Here is a 24752-nt window from a genome sequence, read left to right as displayed (position 1 = left end):
ACATAAATAAGTCTTGAGAATGCCATTGGAGTAATACTGTCTTGCACCAGCTGAGTTTCTGAGTCTCGTCTTTTAAATTCTTAGAATGCCAAACACGTCTGTCAGATCGTTTTGTGCCAACCATGAAATCTGAGCTCCCTAAGTTTCCCTAAGGCCCTGTCACTCAAATTCAGAGCTGCAGAATACATAGAGAAAGCTGATTAACGAAAGCCAGAGTCTGCAGTAAATTAAGAGTAACTCTTTTCTTCCTATACATACAAATGGAAGTCTGTCGTCGCATTGCCCCCATTGAAAGATTTGTAGTGCTGCATGACAATCTTGGATTTTCATGGCCACAGTGGGATAGTGGAGCAAAAGAGAAAGCAGGTTGCACAGCAGTATTGGCTATCACTTGGGAGGGCGGAGGAAGGGACACTCACAGGGGGAAAGTAGTGGTTTACAACAACAGCAGAGGTGTGAGTAAAGCATGGAAGGAGAAAACAGAGGGGGAAAGTGGCGATTCAAACAATGGCAAATATTTGAATAGACTGGTGGGGTGGGGGAGTGGGAATTTCAAATAAGGTCTGATACAGTGAGAAGGAAGTTGGGAAAGGCTATGTTGCATTAGCCTATTGGTGTTAGCATCTGTGTTGTACCCATCTTTGTCCCCCCCCCCCGTTAAAGTTGCTTGCTTTGGGGTTTTTCCTTTAAAAAACCCTCAGTATCCTTCTATCCCTGCTTTACTCGAATCTCTACCATTGTTTAATGGTAGACAATTTCCCTCTCAGTGTTTCACACTGACAGGAAAACAATGGCTGTTTTAAATTTCTCTTTCCATTATTCAGCTGCCTCATGTAAGAGGTATAATGGAAGCAAAGCCTGCAAATATTCTATTGTAACTTCCAGAAATCATGTATTTCACTCCTGGTACCATGTGTTGTGTTTAACATGAAGTTCCAGATTCAACATAGCAATTTAGAAGAGATACTTTATTAACAAGCAAGCACATATATATGTACAGCACCTATAAACCGAACTTAACATTCTCTAGCTGAATAATCTGACAGGTTTGCACAGTTCATCTTAACTGTACAGTAACATATATCAGCATGGAGTATATGTGCAAAGGGGGCTGCAGAATAGGAGATGAAGGCATGAAAATGGGAACAGTAAGAACATAGCAAAGAGAAATTAGAAATCTGTGTAAGACAAAATAATAGGCTGAATCTCAGGTTTCTCATATACAGATTTTGATGTTGAATATTTTCCAGTTATTTCCTGTATGTTAGGAATTCTCCAGATAGTTGATATATGTAATATTCCACGATCAGCAGTTCACAAAGAAGGTTGCAGTTACGACTCAAAATTAAATTCCTTCTTGTCCTTCTGCTGGCAGGTGAAGATTTTCTTGTAACCAACAGGCTTTTGGGAATGGACTACTTTTAACGAAAGTGCTGGTGCTATGCTGTTTTACTGTCATTATTGGTAGGGTTTTAATAGATTTTATATGGATTTAATTTTATCAGTGTTCAATTGTTTTTTAATTATTGTTTTACTATGTTTTTAGCAGTTCTTATTTTTATCTGTAAGCCACCTCAAGTCCCCATGTGAAAATGTAGAGTATTTATTTATTTATTTTATTAATTAGCAGCAGCAAGATGTAAGCCATATATTTTTGTTTTAAAGCATGAGAATGGTATAAAATGTAATTCTTGCATTTAGATTTGTTTGGGGATTAAGTGGTTAATTTGTTATGCCTGACCTGTCTGAGGATCAAAGGGGAGGTAAAATTCAATGAATATGTGGTGCTTGTCATACAGGCATTGTTTGTAGCTGAGAATTAGGACACTAATTTAGGGATTGCAAGTCACAATGGTGAAAGTCAGAAACTAGCTTTGGTTGACAGTTTCAAGGCAGAATCTGGGAGACAAAGGATGAGCAAATCAAGGTGTGATATCAGGTTACAAAGGGAACATAGCTAAAATTTAACCTGTGGCTTTTCATGGGTGTGTAGTACCATCTTTGAATATTTTCTCTCATTTTAGTTGACACTGACCAAAAAGGTCTTTCCATGGATTTTTTTCTGGCCAGAACTTGCCAGAACTCAGTTCTGGCAGCTCTCAGGTATGTGCTATTGCCATTATAAGAGAACAAGGCTTTTTTCTAGAAAAATAGCACTGGTCTTTTTCATCCCATTGGGTGACTGTGCAGAAGAAGACTGTGAGTAGTTTCAAACCACCTTTTTTGCTTTCCTCAATTCTTTTACCATTATTGTGCTTCATTTCTGCACCTCCATTTCTACAAGGTCCATCAACTTACTATGAATGGCTTCTCTCTCACACATCCAGTGCCACTTTGCAGACCAAGAAAACAGAAACTAGAAGTTTCAGTCAAAGGATTAAGGAACACAAAAGTAAGATAGTGGATTGTGAAGAACTGAGAAGCAGGGAAGGAAGAAAAATGTGGAGTGGAGAGAGGAAAAGACTGTAGGTCAAATTTGGTCAACTATGTAATATGCAGCCATGTATCTTGTTTTTCCTTAAATAATTACAGGAATGGGAAAACATAATTCTTACTGGGAAAGCACCGTGGTTATCTGTCACTCCCACACCATGATCAGACCTGGGATAGCTCATTCGGTAGAGCATGAGACTCTTAATCTCAAAGTCATGGGATCAAGCACTGTGTTGGGCAAAAGATTCCCGCAAGGCAGAGGGTTGGACTAGATGAGCCTCAGGGTCCCTTCCAACCATATGATTCTATGAAAACTGAGATTAGCCCTCCAAGTTTGGCTAGGACTCTTAGGAAAAGAGTCTTTCACAAGGCTCCTAGCTGTGCAGGGTTGCGTGTGTGATATAGAGTGTGTGTCTCTATTCTGATCATGGTGGAAATGAAAAAGTATCCCTACGTGTGCTCTGCCTTCCCAGTAAGCACTAGGCTCCCCCATGGCTGTAATTATTTAAAAAGAAACAAGATAGTTAGCAACATGCGATGTTATTTAGCAAATGTCTAGCCTGTGTATGTCTCCTAGCCTTATAAACTGTATTTTTGCAACCAGATGCTTGCTGGAGCAGCCAAAATGAGAGTATCCCTAAACATTTTTTAAGGGGGGAAAAGCACTCATTTAATCTATAACAGTACAGTATTTCACAGTTAACATTCAGTGGTGCTTAACATATGTATTTGGTGTCTGGCAAGCAACTGTATTCAGTATCTGACAGCACATGACAGATTACACACAGTGGTGTTTATTTGATGGTGTTTGATAGCTCACAGGTTGCAAAATTTCATATTTGATGCTTGCCAAAAAAGAGCATATTTGACTAAAGTACTGACATTTCAATACTTCAGATGAATTTGAATTTTCCTAATCGAAATTTCAAAAAAGTAAAATTGGAAAAATTAGCAAATTTCAAATTACTACAAATATTTATTTCAGCTTCACTATGCACTCACCAGCCTTCTCTTCTCTCCTTACCAGTTAAAACATATTTACTGCCATTCATTCTATCATAAGCATATGGGTTTCCTTTGAGCAATATGTTGCACTCCCACTGAACCCTAACAACATCAGATGCATATATTTCTCTCCTCTACCAGAACACAAAATTGGTATCAGGATCAGACCACAATATATAGGCTGCCACCCACTCTTCCCTCCTCTTGTCAATTTATTTTTAGATTGATTCATGGAGCTGAAAGATCTAATTATATCTGTTCGCGTCAAATATGAATGGAAATCTTGCTGGGAGTTAAGGCTGCCAAAAAGGTTTTGACCGAAGAAAGAAGAGGAGGCTGCTGTGTATGCAAATCACTTCCTATATAAGTAGTCTTGGGACCAGCCTCTCATGTCCTTGCACCAACAGCTTAAAGGTAAGAGTGTGAGAAGCTCGAGTTTAAAAGGAATAGAATCTCACCCTGAATTCTTCACATCCCAGTACATTCCTGCTGCATTTGACATTTCTGAGCACAGATAGCCTGTGTCAATAGGGATTTAAAATCTGCCCATCAGTTGCTACTCTATAATTTATTACTGGACCTTTGATAAAGGATCTATCATTTTTATTTTACAGTATTGGGCAGCTCAACCCTGCTTTACAGTCCACCTGATACCACACAAGGTAAGACACAGATTTATTAATTCCCAGGGGAAAGTCAGATACATGGTAGGAAAGGATCTGCATGTTTTTCAGTGGGTTAATTGCTTCCTCCCAACCTTTATGGAACATGTATAGCTATATCAAATTTTGTTATAAAGCAGCATTCCACTTAGCAGGAGGAAGTCAATTTTGGGAACTGGCCTTGAATATACTGATTCTTTTACTATCCCCTCTAATAGAACATCTGCCATAGCACAAACCCATGGGTCAAATTCTGAAAGGATGCACTATGGTAGGGAATCACAGTCTGCATCATGCCATGTATGCATAAAGGCCATAGTCTATATGGCTGTATGAATAATTTTGACATGGGGTTCTACTGTGCAGGGAGTACGCAATTCCTGCTGAAAGTTGTATGGTTTCTAATTTAATTGTAAACATAACAGGTAGCAGTGTAGAAGGGCTGTAGCTCAGTTGTAGAGCATCTGTTTTGCATACAGAAGGTCCCAAGTTTGATATCTGACAACTCCGGGTAGGACTGGGAATATCCCATCTAAAACCCTGGACAATACTATGGACAATACTGACCTAGATGGACCAATGGTTTGACCTGGTATAAGGCAGCTTCCTAAGTTAATCCTGCTTGACAGAACTTCTTGCTTGTTGGCACACGAAAGGACACAATAATACAGTTCAAGCTACAAACTCCTGCAATTCCAGCATTCAAGTTCCTAACAGAGCGGGCTGAAGTAGCTCAATCTGGATGAGTCTGTAGGGGATGAAATCTAGTATCTGGTGTACAGAATCATTTTATAGAGGGATAGTTAGTTGTCTTGTAATAAACAGCAGTCTTGAGGCACCTTAGTCTATTGTGCACTGATAAAACAGTAAAGTGTAAGCCACTTGAACTAAAATGATAGTCTTTGGCTAGTTATAAATGTAAGATACAAAAAGAGAACAATTATTATTTGTATATTTATGAATCACCTTTTGCATCTTAAGACATAAAAACTAAAATAGTTTTAAAAACAGTACAAAACCAACTGGAGATAGGCATTGAATTTTGTTTTTAATCAAAATAATATTATATTCTAACTCATATCATAAGAAAGAAAACAGTAGCCTTGCTCTGATAAGCACAGTCTAGTCACTTTAATCTTCTTCCTTATTGGCTACAAAAAAAGAATTTATGTGATAATTTATACTCTATCCTTCAACTGCACTATCAATTCCTAGGGTGGCTTACAAAATACTAAAAATGACCAAAGCAAACAATCAATCAATCAACCAACCAACCAACCTACCTACCAATAAGGTAATTTGACCCTGGCAGTTCATTCAGCTTCTGCAGTTTATATAATCCGGTGTAATGGATGACTGAACAAATTCCACAGACCTGAAAATATCTAGATTTCAGGATTCAGAATCTATAGGTGCCAAGTATATGGTATTCCATATGAAAAGTAGGACCTTGGTTCTAAGTGCCAATGGAGCTGGATGTTGCCAACTCTCTGAAATACAGAATGTAACGCCAAAGGAAAAGTTGTATATTGGACATATGTCCACATTTTCTTTACATGATTCATATTTTTCTTTCCTTCAGCTTTTCGTTTGCTGAGCTGCGTGCTATAAACCGCAGTCATGTCTTCAGACGCGGAGATGGCCATCTTTGGGCCAGCTGCCCCCTATCTACGAAAGCCAGAAAAAGAGAGAATTGAGGCCCAGAACAAGCCATTTGATGCAAAGAATTCAGTCTTTGTGACAGATCCTAAGATATCTTATGTGAAGGCCAGTGTCACAGCCAGGGAAGGAGGGAAGGTCACAGTCAAGACGGAAACCGGAGAAGTGAGTAGAAGGAATGCATTGTTAAAATTGCCTCATCTCTACTTTTTAAGATGATATAAATTGGCCTTTTGTTTTGTTGGCTGTCTGTCCTATATTTGTTCATCTTCCATTTAATCCTTTTCCTCCCAGTCTGTAACAGTCAAGGAAGATCAAGTCTTTTCTATGAATCCTCCCAAATATGACAAAATTGAGGACATGGCCATGATGACCCACCTCCATGAACCTGCTGTCCTGTATAACCTCAAAGAGCGTTATGCAGCCTGGATGATCTATGTAAGTATATTCTGAAGTAACATGCCTCTCTCTTTTTATGGTGGAACTAGATTTTAATAAAGGGGTGAGGAAGTCTGTGGCTCTCCAGATGAGACTCTAACTCCCAGAAACTCCACCTAGCATGATCAGTGGACATTGTGTTGTAATACAGTTATATTTGGAGGGCCATAGGCAGTTCTGACTTTGGAGCAGAAGTCCAGGGTCCCTTGCAGCAAAATGCCCTCCAAGTGCAGCAGGGCTAGCTTACCACATTTTGAAGTACATGAAGTAATGCACGTTACCATCTAAAGAAGTAGCCTCATAAGACCAATGCCTAAAATTAGCTAACTGCACTTCTGGCCACAGGCTTCCTACCTCTGCTTTAAGACCTCCCAAATATCACTTTCTTCTCTCACACCACACAAACATGTTAGGTTTCTACCTTGTATCAGTTAGCCAGTTTGTATTGCTCTTTTGTGGGCAAAGTAACTATTAGCTGCCAGATCCTATATTATGTTCCTAGTGTCTTGTATCAATCAAGGACAGGAATGTGGCAAAAGTCTACTCACATACAGTGGTACCTCGGGTTACAGACACTTCAGGTTACAAACACTTCAGGTTACAGACTCTGCTAACCCAGAAATAGTACCTCGGGTTAAGAACTTTGCTTCAGGATGAGAACAGAAATTGAGTGGCAGCCGCGTAAGGCCCCATTACCTAAAGTGGTACCTCAGGTTAAGAACAGTTTCAGATTAAGAACAGACCTCCGGAACGGATTAAGTTCTTAACCAGAGGTACCACTGTATTTGATTTCTTTTCTTTTCTTCTTTTCTTTTCTTTTCTCTCTTCCCTCATTCTCAATGATAAACATCCTGTCCTAAGTATATATCCCTGAATATCCTGCTCAGCTCAAAGTTCCTTAGTTCGGGAATTATATACAATTGACTCACAATTTTTGCAGGGGTTACATTCTGGGGGGTTGTGCATAAAACCAAAATTGTGTATAGCCAAAACAACTCTGAAACTGCTCCCGCTTTACTATCCCTACCTTTCTGAAGCGAGTGTGCCAAGCATGCCTTGCCTCCCATGCAAGGCAAAGAGCATCTAAGCTCTCCATCTTGCTTACTACGCTCTGAGAGGTCTTGGGTGGCCCCTGCAATATCTGTCAGCGCCTTTCAGAGCCTGTGTGAGACCTTCCCAGAGCCTAGTAAGCAAATTTGAGAACTCCTTTCATGCCAGGAAAACCTGCTCCAGGAAGAGCTTTAAAGCAATCTGCATTATGGGCATTTAATCTGTGTGATTTCAGCTCTCCGGTCACCACGTATGTAAATCTGCAATTGTGCAAGTTAAATTTGTACAAGTTGTGAGCTAACTGCATTTTAAACTCTATTGGGAATATTAGAAAAATCAACAATAGGCTCCTCTGTTGGCTAGCAAGGCCGCTCTTACACCTTAATAACTGTTGATATATACTATTGTTGTACTGTGTATTTTGGGTCTATGGACCACAATAAAGCTGTGTGTGTGTGTGTGTGTGTGTGTGTGTGTGTGTGCGCGCACACACATTACAATAGACAGGATAAAACAAGCTAGATATGTTTTTCTTCTTCCAGACCTATTCAGGTCTCTTCTGCGTCACTGTCAATCCATACAAGTGGCTGCCAGTGTACAACCCAGAAGTGGTATCTGCCTACAGAGGCAAAAAGCGTCAAGAGGCCCCTCCCCACATCTTCTCCATCTCTGACAATGCCTATCAGTTCATGTTAACTGGTGAGTATATGGATCTCTTTGAAAGAGCGAACATTTTCTCAAGAGAAACCTTAATAACTTTCCTAGGAAATGTGGAGGTCTGTTAAGATAGCATATAGAGAAGCATTAGAAAGCTGGCTCAAAACAAATTAAGAAGTTCCCTAATCATGCTAATACATGTAGTCCAATTCCTGCTCAAAAAGTAACGTTGGCTCATTTTTTCACCAAAAAAGAATACAAAACTTAAAAATCAACAATTGTTGACAAGAAGAAAAAATACCAATATTGCTGAAATGTGATTCCATTTTTCAGTGTAAATAGAGAATATTCAGTTTGACTCTTAGAAATGAATGGTTCCATATTTTATTCTTACTGGGGAATTCATTCCTTAAACAAAATTCATGCAGAGCTATTTATAATTAATACACACATGCATAAATGGCACACACAGCTTTGAGAGTCATTGGGAAAAGCAATGAATATGCATTCAAATTATGGGAAACTAATTCAGTTTCCCATTGCTACAGATATTTCATCAAATGGTTTCCACACATTTCTAAGCATACTTTGTAGCCATAGAAGCTATATAGTTCCTTTTAAAAAAAAATCCCACAAGCTGTAAAAGATACAAAAGCTGTAAAAAATACAGATGAATGTATTTTGTGTGCATGGCTGAGCTCCTCTAGCATCATAGCATATACACAATCTGGGCTTTCCCTGCATATTTCTTACCTAATATGACCTGCTTGTATGCAAGCCACTGCAAGTTCTTTAATAATTACATGCAGTGTCATCCTAAGCATGTTTGTTCAGAACCAGGTCCCACTGAGTTTAATGGGACTTTTCCTCAAGTTAGCTCACACTGAACCATAGCTGCACTAAATTAATAACAAGTTCTTTTTTGTTATATATCTTTCCAGATCGTGAGAATCAGTCAATCCTGATTACGTAAGTTTATTTCCTTAATGAAATCAATGCTGACTTTGTGATACAGTACAACAGACAATAAAGGAATTTTGTCAAAACTACCTTATAGAATAGAATAGAATAGAATAGATTCTTTATTGTCATTACACAAGTGCAACATTGCACAAAGTGCAACGAAATTGGATGCCATCCCTTAAAACAACAAAAGCAAAACAACAACAACAACCAAACAAACCACATTCCAGCCACACCCACACCACACCCATCAAACTCCCAGGTCACACTATCGAGTTACAGCATTCAAAAAGGCCACAGCTCTTGGATAGAAACTGTTTTTCAGTCTATTTGTCTTTGACTTGATGTTTCTATATCTCCTGCCAGAAGGCAGTAGTGCAAACAGACAGTGTCCCGGGTGAGATGAATCCTGCAGGATGTTATCCTACCAGGGAGGAATGATCCAATTACATGTATAGTCCTCTTAAATGCTGGTACAGTAAATCTCCAGTGATCTAGTTTTCTGAAAGTTCTACAGTTGCATTATACAAAATTTCAATTTTATTTCTATAGAAGAGGGGCATTTATCTGACCCCCTAGTTTCTTAGTAGGCTTTGAAGAACATGTGCTGCTTGCTGGCTATTCCTCTCTAATATTCCTTTCTAATAATATGGGGTAATGGCAGGGTAATAATAATAATAATAATAATAATAATAATAATAATTTATACCCGACCCATCTGGCAGGGTTTCCCCAGCCACTCTGGGTGGCTCCCAACAGAATAATAATAAGAATAAGAAACAAAACATTAAACATTAAAAACTTCCCTAAACAGGGGGGGCCTCTTCAGATGTCTTCTAAAAGTCAGATAGTTGTTTATTTCCTTGATATCTGATGGGAGGGCATTCTACAGGGCGGGCACCACTACCAAGAAGGCCCTCTGCCTGGTTCCCTGTAGCTTCACTTCTCACAGTGCGGGAACTGCCAGAAGGCCCTCGGAGCAGGACCTCAGTGTCCGGGCTGAATGTTGAGGGTGGAGACGCTCCTTCAGGTATATTGGGCCGAGGCCGTTTAGGGCTTTAAAGGCCAGCACCAACACTTTGAATTGTGCTCTGAAACGTACTGGGAGCCAATGTAGATATTTCAGGACCAGTGTTATATGGTCTTGGCAGCCACTTCCAGTCACCAGTTCAGCTGCCACATTCTGGATTAGTTGTAGTTTCTGGGTCACCTTCAAAGGTAGCCCCACGTGGAGCGCATTGCAGTAGTCCATGTAACGCTCTGATATGTGTTTGATCAACAGTGGAGAATCTGGTGCTGGAAAGACTGTGAACACGAAACGTGTCATCCAATACTTTGCAACAATTGCAGCCACTGGTGACAAGAAAAAGGATGAGCCGGTCGCACAAGGCAAAATGCAGGTAAGCTTTTTGTTAGAAAAGATGAAATGTGCCTTTGCTGCAATTTCTATATATTTAATCTTACAATAATACATACATTGCAGGGTACCCTTGAAGATCAAATCATCAGTGCCAACCCCTTGCTGGAGGCTTTTGGAAACGCAAAGACTGTGAGGAATGACAACTCCTCGCGTTTTGTAAGTCTCCTGCAGAATCTGAACATAGTAGTTGACCTTCACTTTTTTAAGGGTGGTCATCATACAGCAAATCTGTAGTAATGTATTTGCAGAATCTGCCTCATAGGATTTGTAATTACATGCCTTTTCTTGTTTAAAGGGTAAATTCATCAGAATCCATTTTGGTGCCACAGGCAAACTGGCTTCTGCTGACATTGAGACATGTAAGGGATGGAATCTTTCTTTCTCTCTCGCTCTCTCACTTGCTTTCTCTTTCACTCGCTAGTTTCTTAATTGGTTGCTTCTGTTTCTTGCCAGATCTGCTAGAAAAGTCCAGAGTTACTTTCCAGCTGAAAGCTGAAAGAAGCTACCACATCTTTTATCAGATCATGTCCAACAAGAAGCCAGAACTGATTGGTAAGAGGCATTTGCTATAGTGGCTGTTGCTAAAATCTTGCGCTGATGCTGGATTATGCAATGGATGAAAATCTGTGCTTCTCCTTATTCAGAGATGTTGCTGATTACTACCAACCCATACGACTTTCACTTTGTGAGTCAGGGTGAGATCACTGTTCCCAGCATAGATGATCAAGAAGAGTTGATGGCAACTGATGTAAGTAGCATGAACAAGTGAGTTTTTTGGCGTATCAACTAGAGGTAATATAAAAAATATTCACTTGCACATCTTGATTCAATTGTCAGAGTGCCATTGACATCTTGGGCTTCAATTCTGAAGAAAAGACAGCCATTTACAAGCTAACTGGAGCTGTAATGCACTATGGGAACATGAAGTTCAAGCAGAAGCAACGTGAGGAGCAGGCTGAGCCAGATGGCACTGAAGGTATTTACAGAATTTGCAATGGGACTATGAGCAAAAGCCTTCAACCAAAAAATGCCCTTAATCCTCAGCTGCTCCTAACTTTCACTTGAACAGCTGAAGTCCAATGCATAAGAATGATAGCCTAAAGTTACAGTCCGATTAACGTTTACCTGCAAGTTTCATTGCGTTCAATGAGGATTAATTTTGAGTAGACGTGTCTAGCCTTATACTATTTTATATTCATTTTCTTGTCTAAGTCAAGCCAGAAAATGTTTGAAAGTCGATACAATCTAGAAATTTGAATAACAGTGATGGAATTTTGGTTGCCATAGTCCCGCCAAATCTATCCCAACTAATCTCTTAGCCACATTACGGTGACAAACATAGGAGTCAACTCTTAGGGGCTGAGGTCCCTTTGCCGCCCTCCCATAAAGTATTTGAAGGGGCTGTACACAACAAAAAAAGTTAATGGGCATTGCCATTCAAATGGTGTGCACGTGATGCATTTTGGGATCAATTATGCAGGGCAGTGCTTACCCAGCCCCAGCCCAATATCTGATTCAAGTTGACACCTCTAGCGACAAACATGTAGTTTTAGCTGATTAATTTGCTATTATTTTATTTATTAAATTGGTATACTGTCCTTCATCCAAGGATCGCAGGGTGGTTCCCAGCATAGAAATACAAAGTGAGAACACAAAACTCATAATAAAACAAAAACAAACCAATAACTCTTTTCTCCCAAACACATTTAAAAGGTCATAGAATGTTAATCAGCCAAAGGCCTGCTTACAGAGAAACACTTTTGCCAGGCGCCTAAAGATATAAACAAGGCAAGCCTCCCTAGGCAGAGTATTCAACAAATGGGGAGCCATTGCAGAAAAGGCCTGTTCTGGACCTCTCATGGAGAAGGCACACAAAGAAGGGCCTCAGATGATGACTGCAGAATCCAGATAGGTTCATTATGGGGAAAAGCAGTCCTTGAGGTATTGTGGTCCTGAGTCATTTAAGGCTTTATAGGTCAAAACCAGCACTTTGAATTGGACCCAACCACCGCAGTCAGGCCAGGATTGGTATTATTATTATTATTATTATTATTATTATTATTATTATTATTATTATCGTTTATACCCTGCCCATCTGGCTGGGTTTCCCCAGCCACTCTGGGAGGCTTCCAGCAAAATATTAAAAAATAATAAAATGTGAGACATTAAAAACTTCCCTGAACACGGCTGCCTTCAGCTGTTTCCTAAAAGCTATTTAATTCTTTATCTCCCAGACATTTAATGGGAGGGCTTTCCCCTTTCGCCACTGCCGAGAAGACCCTATGCCACCTTGCTCAAACCACCTTGCTCCAGAGAAGAGCCTAACAGCCAAATTCTGTACCAGCTGAAGTTTCTAAACCATCTTCAAAGGCAGCTCTACATTAGTAGTTTCCATGTCATACACCAGGAAGTTAATTTGCGTTCAGAGAGGCAGACCCATTCTTGCTTCTAATCACTGAAAAATCAGTCACATCTTTAAAAAAGTAGGGAAAGTATTTTACTACTCTGCTTCTTCTATTTGTATTCCTAGTAAGATCTGTAGTATTTCTAGCAGTATTTCTATACAAGCAGTGTTGTTTATTCATACATTCATCCAATGTAGAAAATAGTATATATTGGACTCATAAACCTTTCCTCTTATATCTGTGCTCAGTTGCTGACAAGGCTGCATACCTCATGAATCTCAATTCAGCAGATCTGCTGAAAGCTCTGTGCTACCCCCGAGTCAAAGTCGGCAATGAGTTTGTCACCAAAGGCCAAACAGTCCAGCAGGTAATGATCTGCAGTACAAAACTCATGGTGGATGGACTCCACTTTGGTGCTCCAATTATCTGCTGACTGTTGTCATTCTATTCTTATAGGTGTACAACAATGTTGGTGCTCTGGCTAAGGCTGTCTTTGAGAAGATGTTCTTGTGGATGGTCATTCGTATCAACCAGCAGCTGGATACCAAGCAGCCCAGGCAGCACTTCATAGGAGTGTTGGACATTGCTGGCTTTGAGATCTTTGATGTAAGGAAACAGGGCCTTGATGGAACAGTGTGAGAACAGAGATGTGGTGATTCTGATAGTCACAGTAAAACCTTTAAGCAATTAAAGAGTGTAGTTCAATAATGTTCTCAATGCAAAGGCAATGAAGGAGTGAAATTGTTTCCAAGCCATTAACTGGAGAGGATGCCAGACACAGAAATATCTGGCAGTAATAAGGAATTGTAGATATGATTTGGTATGAAGAGCAGTGGCGTAGCGTGGGTTGTCAGCACCCAGGGCAAGGCAAGTAATTTGCGCCCCCTAACCCGGTAGGGGCAGAGAGCTGCAAGTGCAAGCGCGCGCCCCCCCCGATGTTGCGCCCGGTGCGGCCGGCCCCCCCCTGCACCCCCCACACTACGCCACTGATGAAGAGCATGGTTCATAAATCCAAAGCATCTCTGGAGCGAGACAGAGTGTAAGCAATGTATCTGAAAGCACTGGAAGCAGTAAGTTTAGTGAATATGCGTGAATTTGGGCTCAGCAAAGGAGAAAATAACGAGTAGACCTACATGTATGTCCAAAGTTCGTTTCGGGGGCCAAAACCAGCCCGCCCAATCCCAATTTTACTTTGGGGTAAAATTGTAAAAAACAACTTTGGTTGGCCCTCACGCATGTTCACTTCATCAAATCTGGCCCTCTTTGAAAAAAGTTTGGGCACCCTGTGATATGATTTTAAATTACTGTCAAGAACTGTAAAAAAAAAAAAACCATTAATAATTGCAGAAACCTGAAGAGATGTAAGGTTTTTAATATTAACCATTAGAAAACTAGAATGAAGAATACTGTTAAACATGGTGGTCTCTTATATGATATATTTGCACTGTCTAGTTCAACAGCCTGGAGCAGCTCTGCATCAACTTCACCAACGAGAAACTGCAACAGTTTTTCAACCATCACATGTTTGTGCTGGAGCAAGAGGAGTACAAGAAAGAAGGAATCGATTGGGAGTTCATTGACTTTGGAATGGACCTGGCTGCCTGCATTGAACTCATTGAGAAGGTCTCTTAAAAATTACTTGTTTAGCACATGTGTAACTGCAAACAATCCCTGTTTTAGCAAGGTTGCTCAAGCTTATGCTTAATTATAAAAATGAATAGCTCCATAATAATAACAGAAATTGTGATGATGCTTTTGTCTAAATTTCATGCAGGTCTATGCCATTTTACTAAATGTGCACTATGAATAGTTCACTTTTACTGTTTTTACTGTTTTTACTGTTTTACAATTACATTAGTTGGTTAGAGCGTGGTGCTGAGAATGCGAAGGTAGCAGGTTCAATCCCCATATGGGACAGCTGCACATTCCTGCATTGCAGGGGGCTGGACTAGATGATGCTCAGGGTCCCTTCCAACTCTACAATTCTATTAATTTAATTTAGTAATTTCACTTTTACTCTCCTTGTTCCCTCCAGCCAATGGGCATTTTCTCCATCCTAGAAGAAGAGTGCATGTTCCCCAAGGCAACAGACACATCTTTCAAGAACAAGCTCTATGAACAGCATCTTGGCAAATGCAAGAACTTTGAAAAGCCCAAACCTGGCAAAGGGAAGGCTGAAGCTCACTTCGCCCTGGTCCATTATGCCGGCACTGTGGACTACAACATCAGTGGATGGCTGGACAAGAACAAGGACCCCCTGAATGAAAGTGTAATTCAGCTCTACCAGAAATCATCTATGAAGACACTGGCTTTGCTATTTGCTGACCGCCCTGCAGAAGGTAATTCCTGCTGCACTTTGCAATTGGCTCATGAGCATAACCCATAATTAGCAACTTAAAGAGATGGTGGCTTTAAATTCTAGTGGTATATGTTTATGTAATTCATTGAAGGATTTTAAATTCATCCATGTATTTTATAATTTTTATGTTTTAGAGGGTGGCGGCGCCAAGAAAGGTGGCAAGAAGAAGGGTTCCTCTTTCCAGACTGTATCTGCTCTCTTTAGGGTAAGCACAACTTCTGTTTGTGAAATGGGGAATAAACTTGCTTTAAATCAATGTCTTTTTCCTAGCTTATATTATGATTTGTCAAATCACAACAAAAAAAGGAGAGGGAAAAAACATAAACATAAATGAGATCAATATGTTCAAAATAGATTGTCTACAAAGAGTATATTTATATATCAAAATCTATTTATCTATAGTTATATCTTCAGCAGCTTCCAATGTCAAAGAGGTGGGCTGTGTCTCAGTTGAAAATTTGGCGGCTTCTTGTGTATTAAACATCAACATGCAGGTAAAACAAATATTTCTGACCTCATAGGAGAATTTAAACAAGCTGATGAGCAATTTGAAGAGTACCCACCCTCATTTTGTGCGCTGTCTCATCCCCAATGAAACTAAAACACCTGGTAAGACATTTTAGTAAACATTCTTCGAAAGAGAAGGAAATTCTACCCTGTAGTGTTAATCCATACTCTAATGTTCTCTAAGGTGCCATGGAGCATGAACTTGTATTGCATCAACTGAGATGTAATGGAGTGCTGGAAGGTATCAGAATTTGCAGAAAGGGATTCCCTAGCAGGATCATTTACGGTGATTTTAAACAGCGGTCTGTATATTCCATACTATTTTACTATTATGCTTCTCGGTTCTTTAAAAATATGTTTTCAATACAATGCAGTATAATCCAAAGCACTAAGAAATAAGTCCCACTAAAGTAAAAGTAAGTGTAGTTAGGATTTCAGCCTTTGTACATGTTAAACTTTTAAGAATGCTGAAAATCAACTAAGAACTCACTGATGGATGATTAGTGTATGTTTATATTGAATGTGGTTGAGAGAACTGGGATGAAATAATAAAAAGGTATATCAGGGATATGCTGTGTACTTCCTTAACAGCTGTGTACCTCTCTGTACAGCAATGGAACTTCTTATATTGCATCAGCTTGCAGCAGCATAATTAGATAAGCTGAAAGGCCACCTGCAGTAAGATCATGTTACTAAGAAACATCTTTTCAAATGTTCATCATGTTTAAGAAAGTTTCCCTAGACATAAGTTTTACTTCACAGCCAAATTCAGTTTTTAATCTCTTTCAGATATTATTCTGTAACAAAAACAATTGTGGAAGTTAGTGCCAGCTATCATAATACTTTGGCAAAATAAAAACTGTAAGCTTTTCTCAACAGATACAGGATATTGAATGCAAGTGCCGTCCCAGAGGGACAGTTCATGGATAGCAAGAAAGCTTCTGAGAAGCTTCTCGGTTCTATCGATGTTGACCATACCCAATATAAATTTGGCCATACAAAGGTAAAATTACTTTTTATTACAAGACTGTAATATTTGAGTTTGTTGAGATAGTGATTAATACTTTGTAATATTTTCTTTTCCCAGGTGTTCTTCAAAGCTGGCCTTTTGGGTACTCTAGAGGAGATGAGAGATGATAAGTTGGCACAGCTGATTACACGCACCCAAGCTGTTTGCCGTGGTTACCTGATGAGAGTGGAGTTCAAAAAAATGATGGAAAGGAGGTAGAGTTTCATAGTCTGTAATAGGACTCATTGCATGCCCAGGAGGAGACTCCCTGGCCCCAAGAGACCACCAGAAGGAATAATAACTTGTGACAATGTGTTATGGAATATAAATTGGCCACAACTTTATTAAACCTTTCAGATGTAGGAAGACATTGACTTAGGCATTGGGCGTGTATCCCTCCCAGCCCCCAGCTGGAGCTCCTCAGGGTGAATGGGATATGGGAGCATGCACAGCAAGATGCTTGTGTATGCTGGCAGCCCACCCCATATCCCTGCAATGCAGGGGAGTTCACTGACAACCTTTCAGTGTATGGCCAATGACTCCCATATATAAACCCCTTTAAGAGGGGACCCTGGAATCGCTGCCACGGGGGGGGGGGTGTTGAGTCACCACTTCACCCCCACACACCCCATTTAGGGAAGATAGACTAAAGGATTCCACCCAAGGCCTAAAACCGCCAAAGTTGTTACAAATTGCTATGGGGAAGGCAAAACCTGACAATGGAGGGAAATTCCTTCCCGGCTCTTCAACAGCAACCATCCAAAGACGTAGCAGCACACACAAAACATTGTCTAATGCTTTTTGCAGGTTAACGAAAGGGAGGGTTGGGTGGGTGAAGCTCCAGAACCGCCTCCTATTTAAGCAACTGGCCCCACCTCCCTGTGGTGCTGATTGACTGAGGTTTGGCAGGAACCTCCAATGACTAGCACAGGGAGGCCAGCCCAAACAGCTGGTGGGTCCCACATGACTGGAGTGCTGTGTGCGGCCCTGCAAAGGGCGCCCACAAAGGAAGATGTGAGCGCTCATTATCAAACTGGCAATGAGTCCAGTTTGATAATGAGTTCATCAACACATGCAGGTTTAATACAGATTAAACAAACTTGAAAACAAATTTTATTTTGGAATCGTCCTTAAGGTTTAGTTTGCTTTCTTTACAGAGAGTCTATCTTCACTATTCAGTACAATGTCCGCTCATTCATGAATGTGAAGACTTGGGCTTGGATGAAGTTGTACTTCAAGATCAAACCTCTGCTGAAGAGTGCTGAGTCAGAGAAGGAGATGGCCAACATGAAGGAAGAGTTTGAGAAAACTAAAGAAGAGCTTGCCAAATCAGAGGCCAAACGGAAGGAGCTGGAAGAAAAAATGGTGTCTCTGATGCAAGAGAAGAATGACTTGCAGCTCCAAGTCCAATCTGTAAGCATCACTGGTAACATTAAATGTTTTTGTCCAAGTGACTCAATGCCTGACACATATAGATTGGATACAGGAATTCAAAAAGTGCCAAGAATTTTTGGAGCTAATAAAACATATTTAAAAAGATAATTATAGATATCAAGTATATAATAAAGTGCAGGAACAAGGAAAGATAGAAAGAGAAGAAGAAAAATCCTCAGTTCCACCTCTTCATTTTTATTCATTACTTTTATCCCGCATTCCCTTCCTTTGCCTGATAACTCTTGCTTCCACACATGTCTCTGTCCACTTCCTCCTTCAACCCACTGCTTAGGTTCTCCCCTGCCTCCAACCCTTGCTCATGTCTCCACTAGCTGCCTTCTCTCTATCTTCCCTATGCTAAACTTCACTGTACACCTTATTACCTTCTTCCCTTGTTCAATGCACCCCTATTCTGGTCTGTTAGCAAAGGCCAAACTTCCCAAAGTCAGAACCCCCCACCCACCCACACAATTGCATATCAATGTGCAGATTGTCCTGGAATCCCTGGTAAAGGAATTTTATCAAACTTTTGCTTATGTGGTGTATGTCTCAACTAAGAACCTACTTCTTAACTCAACAAGACGAGAGAGATGCATTAAAAACATGTTTTCAATCTACAGGAATCTGATGGCTTGGCAGATGCTGAGGAGAGATGTGACCAGCTGATCAAAACCAAAATTCAGCTGGAAGCTAAAATTAAGGAGCTGACTGAACGGGCAGAGGATGAGGAGGAAATGAATGCTGAGCTGACAGCCAAAAAGAGGAAACTGGAAGATGAATGCTCAGAGCTGAAGAAAGACATTGATGATCTGGAGTTAACACTGGCCAAGGTGGAAAAGGAGAAGCATGCCACAGAAAACAAGGTAATGATCACAATGTGCTCAGATCTGCAACAAATTGTCAGAATGTAGTACAGTATTGTCATTCCAGGTTAGAATGATATATTGAATCTGTTTGTTCATTTCTAAAAGGTGAAAAACCTCACTGAAGAGATGGCAGTCTTGGATGAGAACATTGCCAAACTGACCAAGGAAAAGAAAGCCCTCCAAGAGGCCCATCAACAGACCTTGGATGACCTGCAGGCAGAGGAGGACAAAGTCAATACTCTGACCAAAGCAAAGACCAAGCTGGAGCAGCAAGTGGACGATGTAAGCACCATCACATGCAGAAGAATAACAGTGGGGTGAAAGTAGTATTAGAGTGACACAGTCTTTTCCCCCTCTTTGTCCTTAGCTTGAAGGGTCCCTGGAGCAAGAAAAGAAACTTCGCATGGACCTGGAAAGATCCAAGAGGAAGCTTGAAGGTGATCTGAAGCTGTCCCAGGAATCCACAATGGATTTGGAGAATGATAAGCAGCAGCTGGATGAAAAGCTTAAGAAGTAAGTATGGTTTACTGCCTAGAAGACCTTTTGGGAGCTCTTTATGGCACCCAGCCCTCTTAGAATTTGACTGAGAAAACCTTGTGTTTTGTTGTGAAAAGGAAAGACTTTGAAATCAGCCAGCTACAAAGCAAAATTGAAGATGAGCAGGCCTTGGGCTCCCAGCTTCAGAAGAAGATAAAGGAGTTACAGGCAAGTCAAGCATATATTGACTCCATCCTATGAAAATCAGTTCATCAGGGAAGACTCTGTTAATGGCTGCTTCTCTTTCTCTAGGCCCGTATTGAGGAACTGGAGGAGGAGATTGAGGCTGAGCGTGCATCTCGGGCCAAAGCAGAGAAGCAGCGGGCTGATCTCTCCAGAGAACTTGAAGAGATCAGTGAGCGTCTGGAGGAAGCTGGTGGGGCAACCGCAGCTCAGATTGAGATGAACAAGAAACGTGAGGCAGAATTCCAGAAAATGCGCAGGGACCTTGAAGAAGCCACTCTGCAACATGAAGCCACATCGGCTGCTCTCCGCAAGAAGCATGCAGACAGTGCAGCTGAACTTGGGGAACAAATTGATAACCTGCAACGTGTGAAACAGAAGCTGGAGAAGGAGAAGAGTGAGCTGAAGATGGAAATTGATGACCTTGCCAGTAATATGGAATCTGTCTCTAAATCTAAGGTATTGTACTTCAGTGCATTAGGGAAGGGATGCAAGAACTACTGCATCATCTCATAAGCATTTGACACATGGTTTTCTAAGAGCTAAGCTGCCAGAACATCTCTAAAACTGACCATAGGCTAAAGTTGAAGCAAAGTCAGATTGTATGGCATAAGCAAATGAAGCAGTACTAAAAACATATTCTGGATGCCAAGAATTACTTGTTAAGGTACACTATATATGAAAAATGGGCAATATTTTTTAAGATTAGACTGTAAAAGGTCTGCTCCTAAGTGTACAATATTTAATTGCTGCTGGGTAGTCAATGTAATTGCTAGATGAATTACCGTATTTTTCGCTCTATAACACGCAGATTTTTTCTCCTAAAAAGGAAGGGGAAATATCTGTGCGTGTTATGCAGCGAATGTGTGGTCCCTGGAGCTGAAAAATAAGGCAAAAATCAAACCGCGCTTCAGGGAGAAGGGAGCTCCGTGAGAGAGAAAGCTGTTGCTTTCCTGCATTCTGCCTCAGGGTCTTACTGCCCACCCTGCTCTGTTTCGTTGCTGTGTTTGCTCAAACGGAACAAAGAGCAGGGAAAGCCCCTCCCCTCCAGGCAAGTAGAGAGGAAAGCAGAGCGTCGCTCTATCCTGTCCCTGCTCCGGAGGGAACAATGTATGTGAAGGGAAGAGAGATTACAGGTTCGGCTTAAAATTCTGATTTGACTTCCTGCTTTTTGTTTTTGGAGACACACAGCATTCAAATATGCTTTCTTCCATTTAAAAGGATGAAATCCTTAAACAGTGGCTGGCTTGTGTGGGTGGGTGGGGGGAAACTTTTGCCTTCCTTTCCTCACGTTATAGCCCTCTCCTGCATTCTTAGCCTTCTGTGTTTTTCCTTCCCTCCCCACTTAAAATGTGGTTACAAAGCATGGATCCACATGGATCCTCAGGATCTTTGCATTGGGTCACCCCAAATTCACCATCAGAGCACACAGCATGTCCATGGCTACAGCCTGCCCCCCCAAAATCACACACCCATTGTTGCCTGGGGCTGCAATGGTGCAAAAACGTGGTTACAAAGCATGGATCCACATGGATCCTCAGGATCTTTGCATTGGGTCAGCCAAAATTCACCATCAGAGCACATAGCATGTCCATGGCTACAGCCTGTCCCCCCCAAAAAAAACCACGCACCCACTGTTGCCTGGGGCTGCAATGGTGCAAAAACGTGGTTACAAAGCATGGATCCACATGGATCCTCAGGATCTTTGCATTGGGTCAGCCAAAATTCACCATCAGAGCACATAGCATGTCCATGGCTACAGCCTGTCCCCCCCCAAAAAAAATCACGCACCCACTGTTGCCTGGGGCTGCAATGGTGCAAAAACGTGGTTACAAAGCATGGATCCACAGGGATTCTCAGGATTCTTGCATTGGGTCACCCCAAATTCACCATCAGAGCACATAGCATGTCCATGGCTACAGCCTGCCCCCCCCCAAAATCACGCACCCACTGTTGCCTGGGGCTGCAATGGTGCAAAAACGTGGTTACAAAGCATGGATCCACAGGGATTCTCAGGATTTTTGCATTGGGTCACCCCAAATTCACCATCAGATCACATGTCTGTGGCCACAGCATGAAGCACAAAAATGATACGTCCACTGTTTCATTCAGAATATTTTTTCCCTTGTTTTCCTCCTCTAAAAACGATGTGCGTGTTATGGTCAGGTGCGTGTTATAGAGCGAAAAATACGGTAATTAGGTGTTTATATATTTTATCACCTATAAAGAATACACAGGTAAACACAGTCCTCCACTGTTTCATGAAATTATGTTGTGTGTGTGTTAATATACTGAAGACTTCAAAGATTGCCTATAAGAATCTGACTTGAGGAAGGCAATCAAATTAATAGATTTCAGCACAATTATTGGATTTTAGCTCTTTGCAAAGTTTGTAATTTCCATGTCAAATTGTGCCAAACTTCAGAATTTGGTTTAAATGTATGCTGTCATTTACTTAGGCTGCAATGAAACTTACATTTGCATAAATACAAATTTATAAATTATCTGTATTGTTTTCATAGTTTTACTTTCTTTTTAAAGAATGTTCTTACTAATATATCAGTTTGAAGACTATTTCAATGTTTTTCCAATTGCCCATTTCAGTCAGCTCTTGAGAAATTATCCCGCTCCTTGGAAGATCAGCTGAGTGAGGTTAAAGCAAAGGAGGAAGAGCACCAGCGCACAATTAATGACCTGACTGCTCAAAGAGCACGTCTGCAGACAGAATCAGGTAAGGCACATGACTGGTTACACACTGCAAGTTACACACTGTAACACATTATATACACTGTGAAAGTTGTTTGTAAATTCTCGTAAGAAATGTAACTTGCAGCTGATTTTAACATCAAAGGATCACAACATTGAAAATGTGAAGAATAGCATTATTCAACACTAAATTACGTAATTAATGTATCAAGGTTGTGATTCCAAAGTCAGAGAGTGGCACGTGGTCTCTAAGCAAGTGCTCTCAGCCAAATGTACAGTCTCTTCTACAATCAGATCATTCCACTTTTTGTAAAGTTCTAAACTTTTCACTTCTACATCCGTGGTGCAAGCTCTCCTGATCTGAGTACTTGTGTATATCACAGCAGGAAGAAAAGTGAAAGTGTATGCTCTTCTCAATTAGTATTTGAGGAATGTGGGGTTTATGTGGCATTATGTATAACCTCAGACATGACTGTACAGCTAATTTTATTATTTTAAAACTCCCAGTTGTTCCATTTATTCTTGAGTACAGTTTTTTCAGTCAACTTTATTCCAGTCCTATTAAATATTCCCTTTTGCTCTTCTCAGGTGAATTTGCTCGCCAAGTAGAAGAAAAAGATGCTTTGATTTCTCAACTTTCAAGAGGCAAGCAAGGTTTTACTCAACAGGTTGAAGAACTGAAGAGGCAACTTGAAGAAGAAACAAAGGTGGGCATTATGACTAGAGCTAATAAATGGATTTTCAGTGCTGTATTGCAAATCCTGCATGCTGCTGTAAAGGGCTAAAGTGTTATGGAAATATCTTAGAAATTTTATTCTTTTTGTTTAAAAATTATACCGCCTTTTATCCTCCGCCTTTTATCCTTTGAGTTGCTCAAAGCAGTTTACAGTTCAAAAGTGACCATAAAAGCAACAATAATCCAACCATCAAAACACAAATTAACAAACTAAAAACAGCAACATTGTAAGACAAAACCATATGTAATGAACTGATATTTGAGCTGTACAGCAATGTCATGGAAATAAATCCCCCCCCCCCAAAAAAAAATTACTTAGGCTAGGGATGGGGAATCTGTGTTCCTCCAGGTGTTGTTGGACTCCCATCATCCCTGACCATTGGTCATACTGGTTGAGGCGATGGGAGCTGGAAGTCCATGGGTTTTCCATCTCAGACTGCAGTCCTAAACATACTTGCTAGGCAGAAAGATCCACGGAACTCAGGAGACTTAACTTCACACAAAAAAATCTAGGCAAATCACTTAACAAATATTTTAATTTCTCCAGGCTAAGAATGCATTGGCCCATGCCTTGCAATCTGCTCGTCATGACTGTGACTTGCTCAGGGAACAATTTGAAGAGGAACAGGAAGCAAAGGCTGAGCTGCAACGTGCCATGTCCAAGGCAAACAGTGAGGTTGCCCAATGGAGAACCAAATACGAGACTGATGCAATCCAGCGCACTGAAGAACTAGAAGAGGCCAAGTATGTTGGGGAGATTGAGATAAAAAGTGTTATTCTGCTACAAAACGTTGCAATGTTTTTGACTAGGAATTCAAAAATTGCAACTCTCCATTCTCGCTTGGAGTGGTTAAGAGACTGCTTGCTTGTCCACATGCACCCCAAGCTGCTCCTCTGCTGCTCTGGGCTGTTACAGCAGCCCTGTGGCCTGTTCCCCAATCAGCCAGTGGAACTATTAGAAGTGTGAGCAAAGTGCCTAGAGAGAGTGGAGCACTCAAGGGGGGGGGGGAGAGAGAGAGAGAGAGAGAGAGAGAGAGGGTGAGAGTTGCCGGAGGAAAGAAAAGGGAGGGAGGGGCACAAATGATGGTGGGGCGCACCGATACAGCTCCTTGCCATGGGTACAAGATCATCAGGATATGCCTCTGTTCTCATTCAGGAAGTCCCTTTCCTGCCAGCCAATCAGTGAGGGTTTGGAGGCTTCTAGGCCACCAACGTAGCACTCACTTCTTCACCAATCAGCCAGCCCATTTCATTCCTACACAACACCCAGGTTTTCCCACTGATTCAGGGTTCTGTGGGTACTTAGCATTCAAAGTCCTCACTGGGCTGTTTTGGGGGTTCTCCCACAAGTTCTCCCCAAATGTTTTTTATACTTTTGGACACCTTGGGGTTCCCTCCTTCTGTCCCTCTATGATGTCTGCAACAGAAGTTATGCAATGCTTATGGTAGGATAATAGACCTTCCTGCTTACCCAAGCAGATTCATGCAATTTACTACTGACTTTTTTATCTTCTTCAAGGAAAAAACTTGCCCAGCGCCTGCAGGATGCTGAAGAGCACGTAGAAGCTGTGAATTCCAAATGTGCTTCCCTTGAGAAGACAAAGCAAAGGCTACAGAATGAAGTGGAGGACCTGATGATTGATGTGGAAAGGTCCAATGCAGCCTGTGCAGCTCTAGATAAGAAGCAGAAGAACTTTGATAAGGTATTTTTGGACATTTTTTT

General features: G+C 41.0%; 1 protein-coding gene and 1 long non-coding RNA gene across 2 annotated transcripts in view; one reads left to right on the top strand and one right to left on the bottom strand.

The window, feature by feature from the left end:
* Window positions 1-24752, top strand: part of LOC310699503 (myosin-1B) — a 91792-nt gene that overhangs the window by 62562 nt on the left and 4478 nt on the right. Inside the window, exons 1-31 of the mRNA XM_083487425.1 lie at window positions 3666-3852; window positions 4053-4100; window positions 5683-5924; window positions 6054-6197; window positions 7790-7946; window positions 8846-8873; window positions 10150-10267; window positions 10351-10443; window positions 10583-10646; window positions 10741-10839; window positions 10932-11035; window positions 11125-11263; window positions 12941-13059; window positions 13149-13298; window positions 14145-14315; window positions 14728-15031; window positions 15186-15256; window positions 15573-15660; window positions 15743-15860; window positions 16438-16561; window positions 16646-16782; window positions 17725-17980; window positions 18622-18864; window positions 18973-19149; window positions 19235-19380; window positions 19482-19572; window positions 19657-20046; window positions 22192-22318; window positions 22882-23000; window positions 23577-23773; window positions 24549-24732. Of these exons, the coding sequence (XP_083343551.1) occupies window positions 5721-5924; window positions 6054-6197; window positions 7790-7946; window positions 8846-8873; window positions 10150-10267; window positions 10351-10443; window positions 10583-10646; window positions 10741-10839; window positions 10932-11035; window positions 11125-11263; window positions 12941-13059; window positions 13149-13298; window positions 14145-14315; window positions 14728-15031; window positions 15186-15256; window positions 15573-15660; window positions 15743-15860; window positions 16438-16561; window positions 16646-16782; window positions 17725-17980; window positions 18622-18864; window positions 18973-19149; window positions 19235-19380; window positions 19482-19572; window positions 19657-20046; window positions 22192-22318; window positions 22882-23000; window positions 23577-23773; window positions 24549-24732 (4362 nt within the window). The 5' untranslated portion in view covers window positions 3666-3852; window positions 4053-4100; window positions 5683-5720. Of the gene's footprint in view, window positions 3853-4052; window positions 4101-5682; window positions 5925-6053; window positions 6198-7789; window positions 7947-8845; window positions 8874-10149; window positions 10268-10350; window positions 10444-10582; window positions 10647-10740; window positions 10840-10931; window positions 11036-11124; window positions 11264-12940; window positions 13060-13148; window positions 13299-14144; window positions 14316-14727; window positions 15032-15185; window positions 15257-15572; window positions 15661-15742; window positions 15861-16437; window positions 16562-16645; window positions 16783-17724; window positions 17981-18621; window positions 18865-18972; window positions 19150-19234; window positions 19381-19481; window positions 19573-19656; window positions 20047-22191; window positions 22319-22881; window positions 23001-23576; window positions 23774-24548; window positions 24733-24752 lie in introns of the transcript that reaches the window.
* The window catches only part of LOC310699598, a 187531-nt gene that overhangs the window by 159686 nt on the left and 3093 nt on the right, over window positions 1-24752 (bottom strand). The window lies entirely within an intron of this gene.

The sequence above is a fragment of the Podarcis liolepis genome (genome assembly GCF_965112155.1).
Source record: "Podarcis liolepis genome assembly, chromosome: 2".
Taxonomy (NCBI): Eukaryota; Metazoa; Chordata; class Lepidosauria; order Squamata; family Lacertidae; genus Podarcis; species Podarcis liolepis.
The sequence above is the reverse complement of the archived record's forward strand: the minus strand, read 5'-3'. Positions and strand labels throughout refer to the sequence as shown.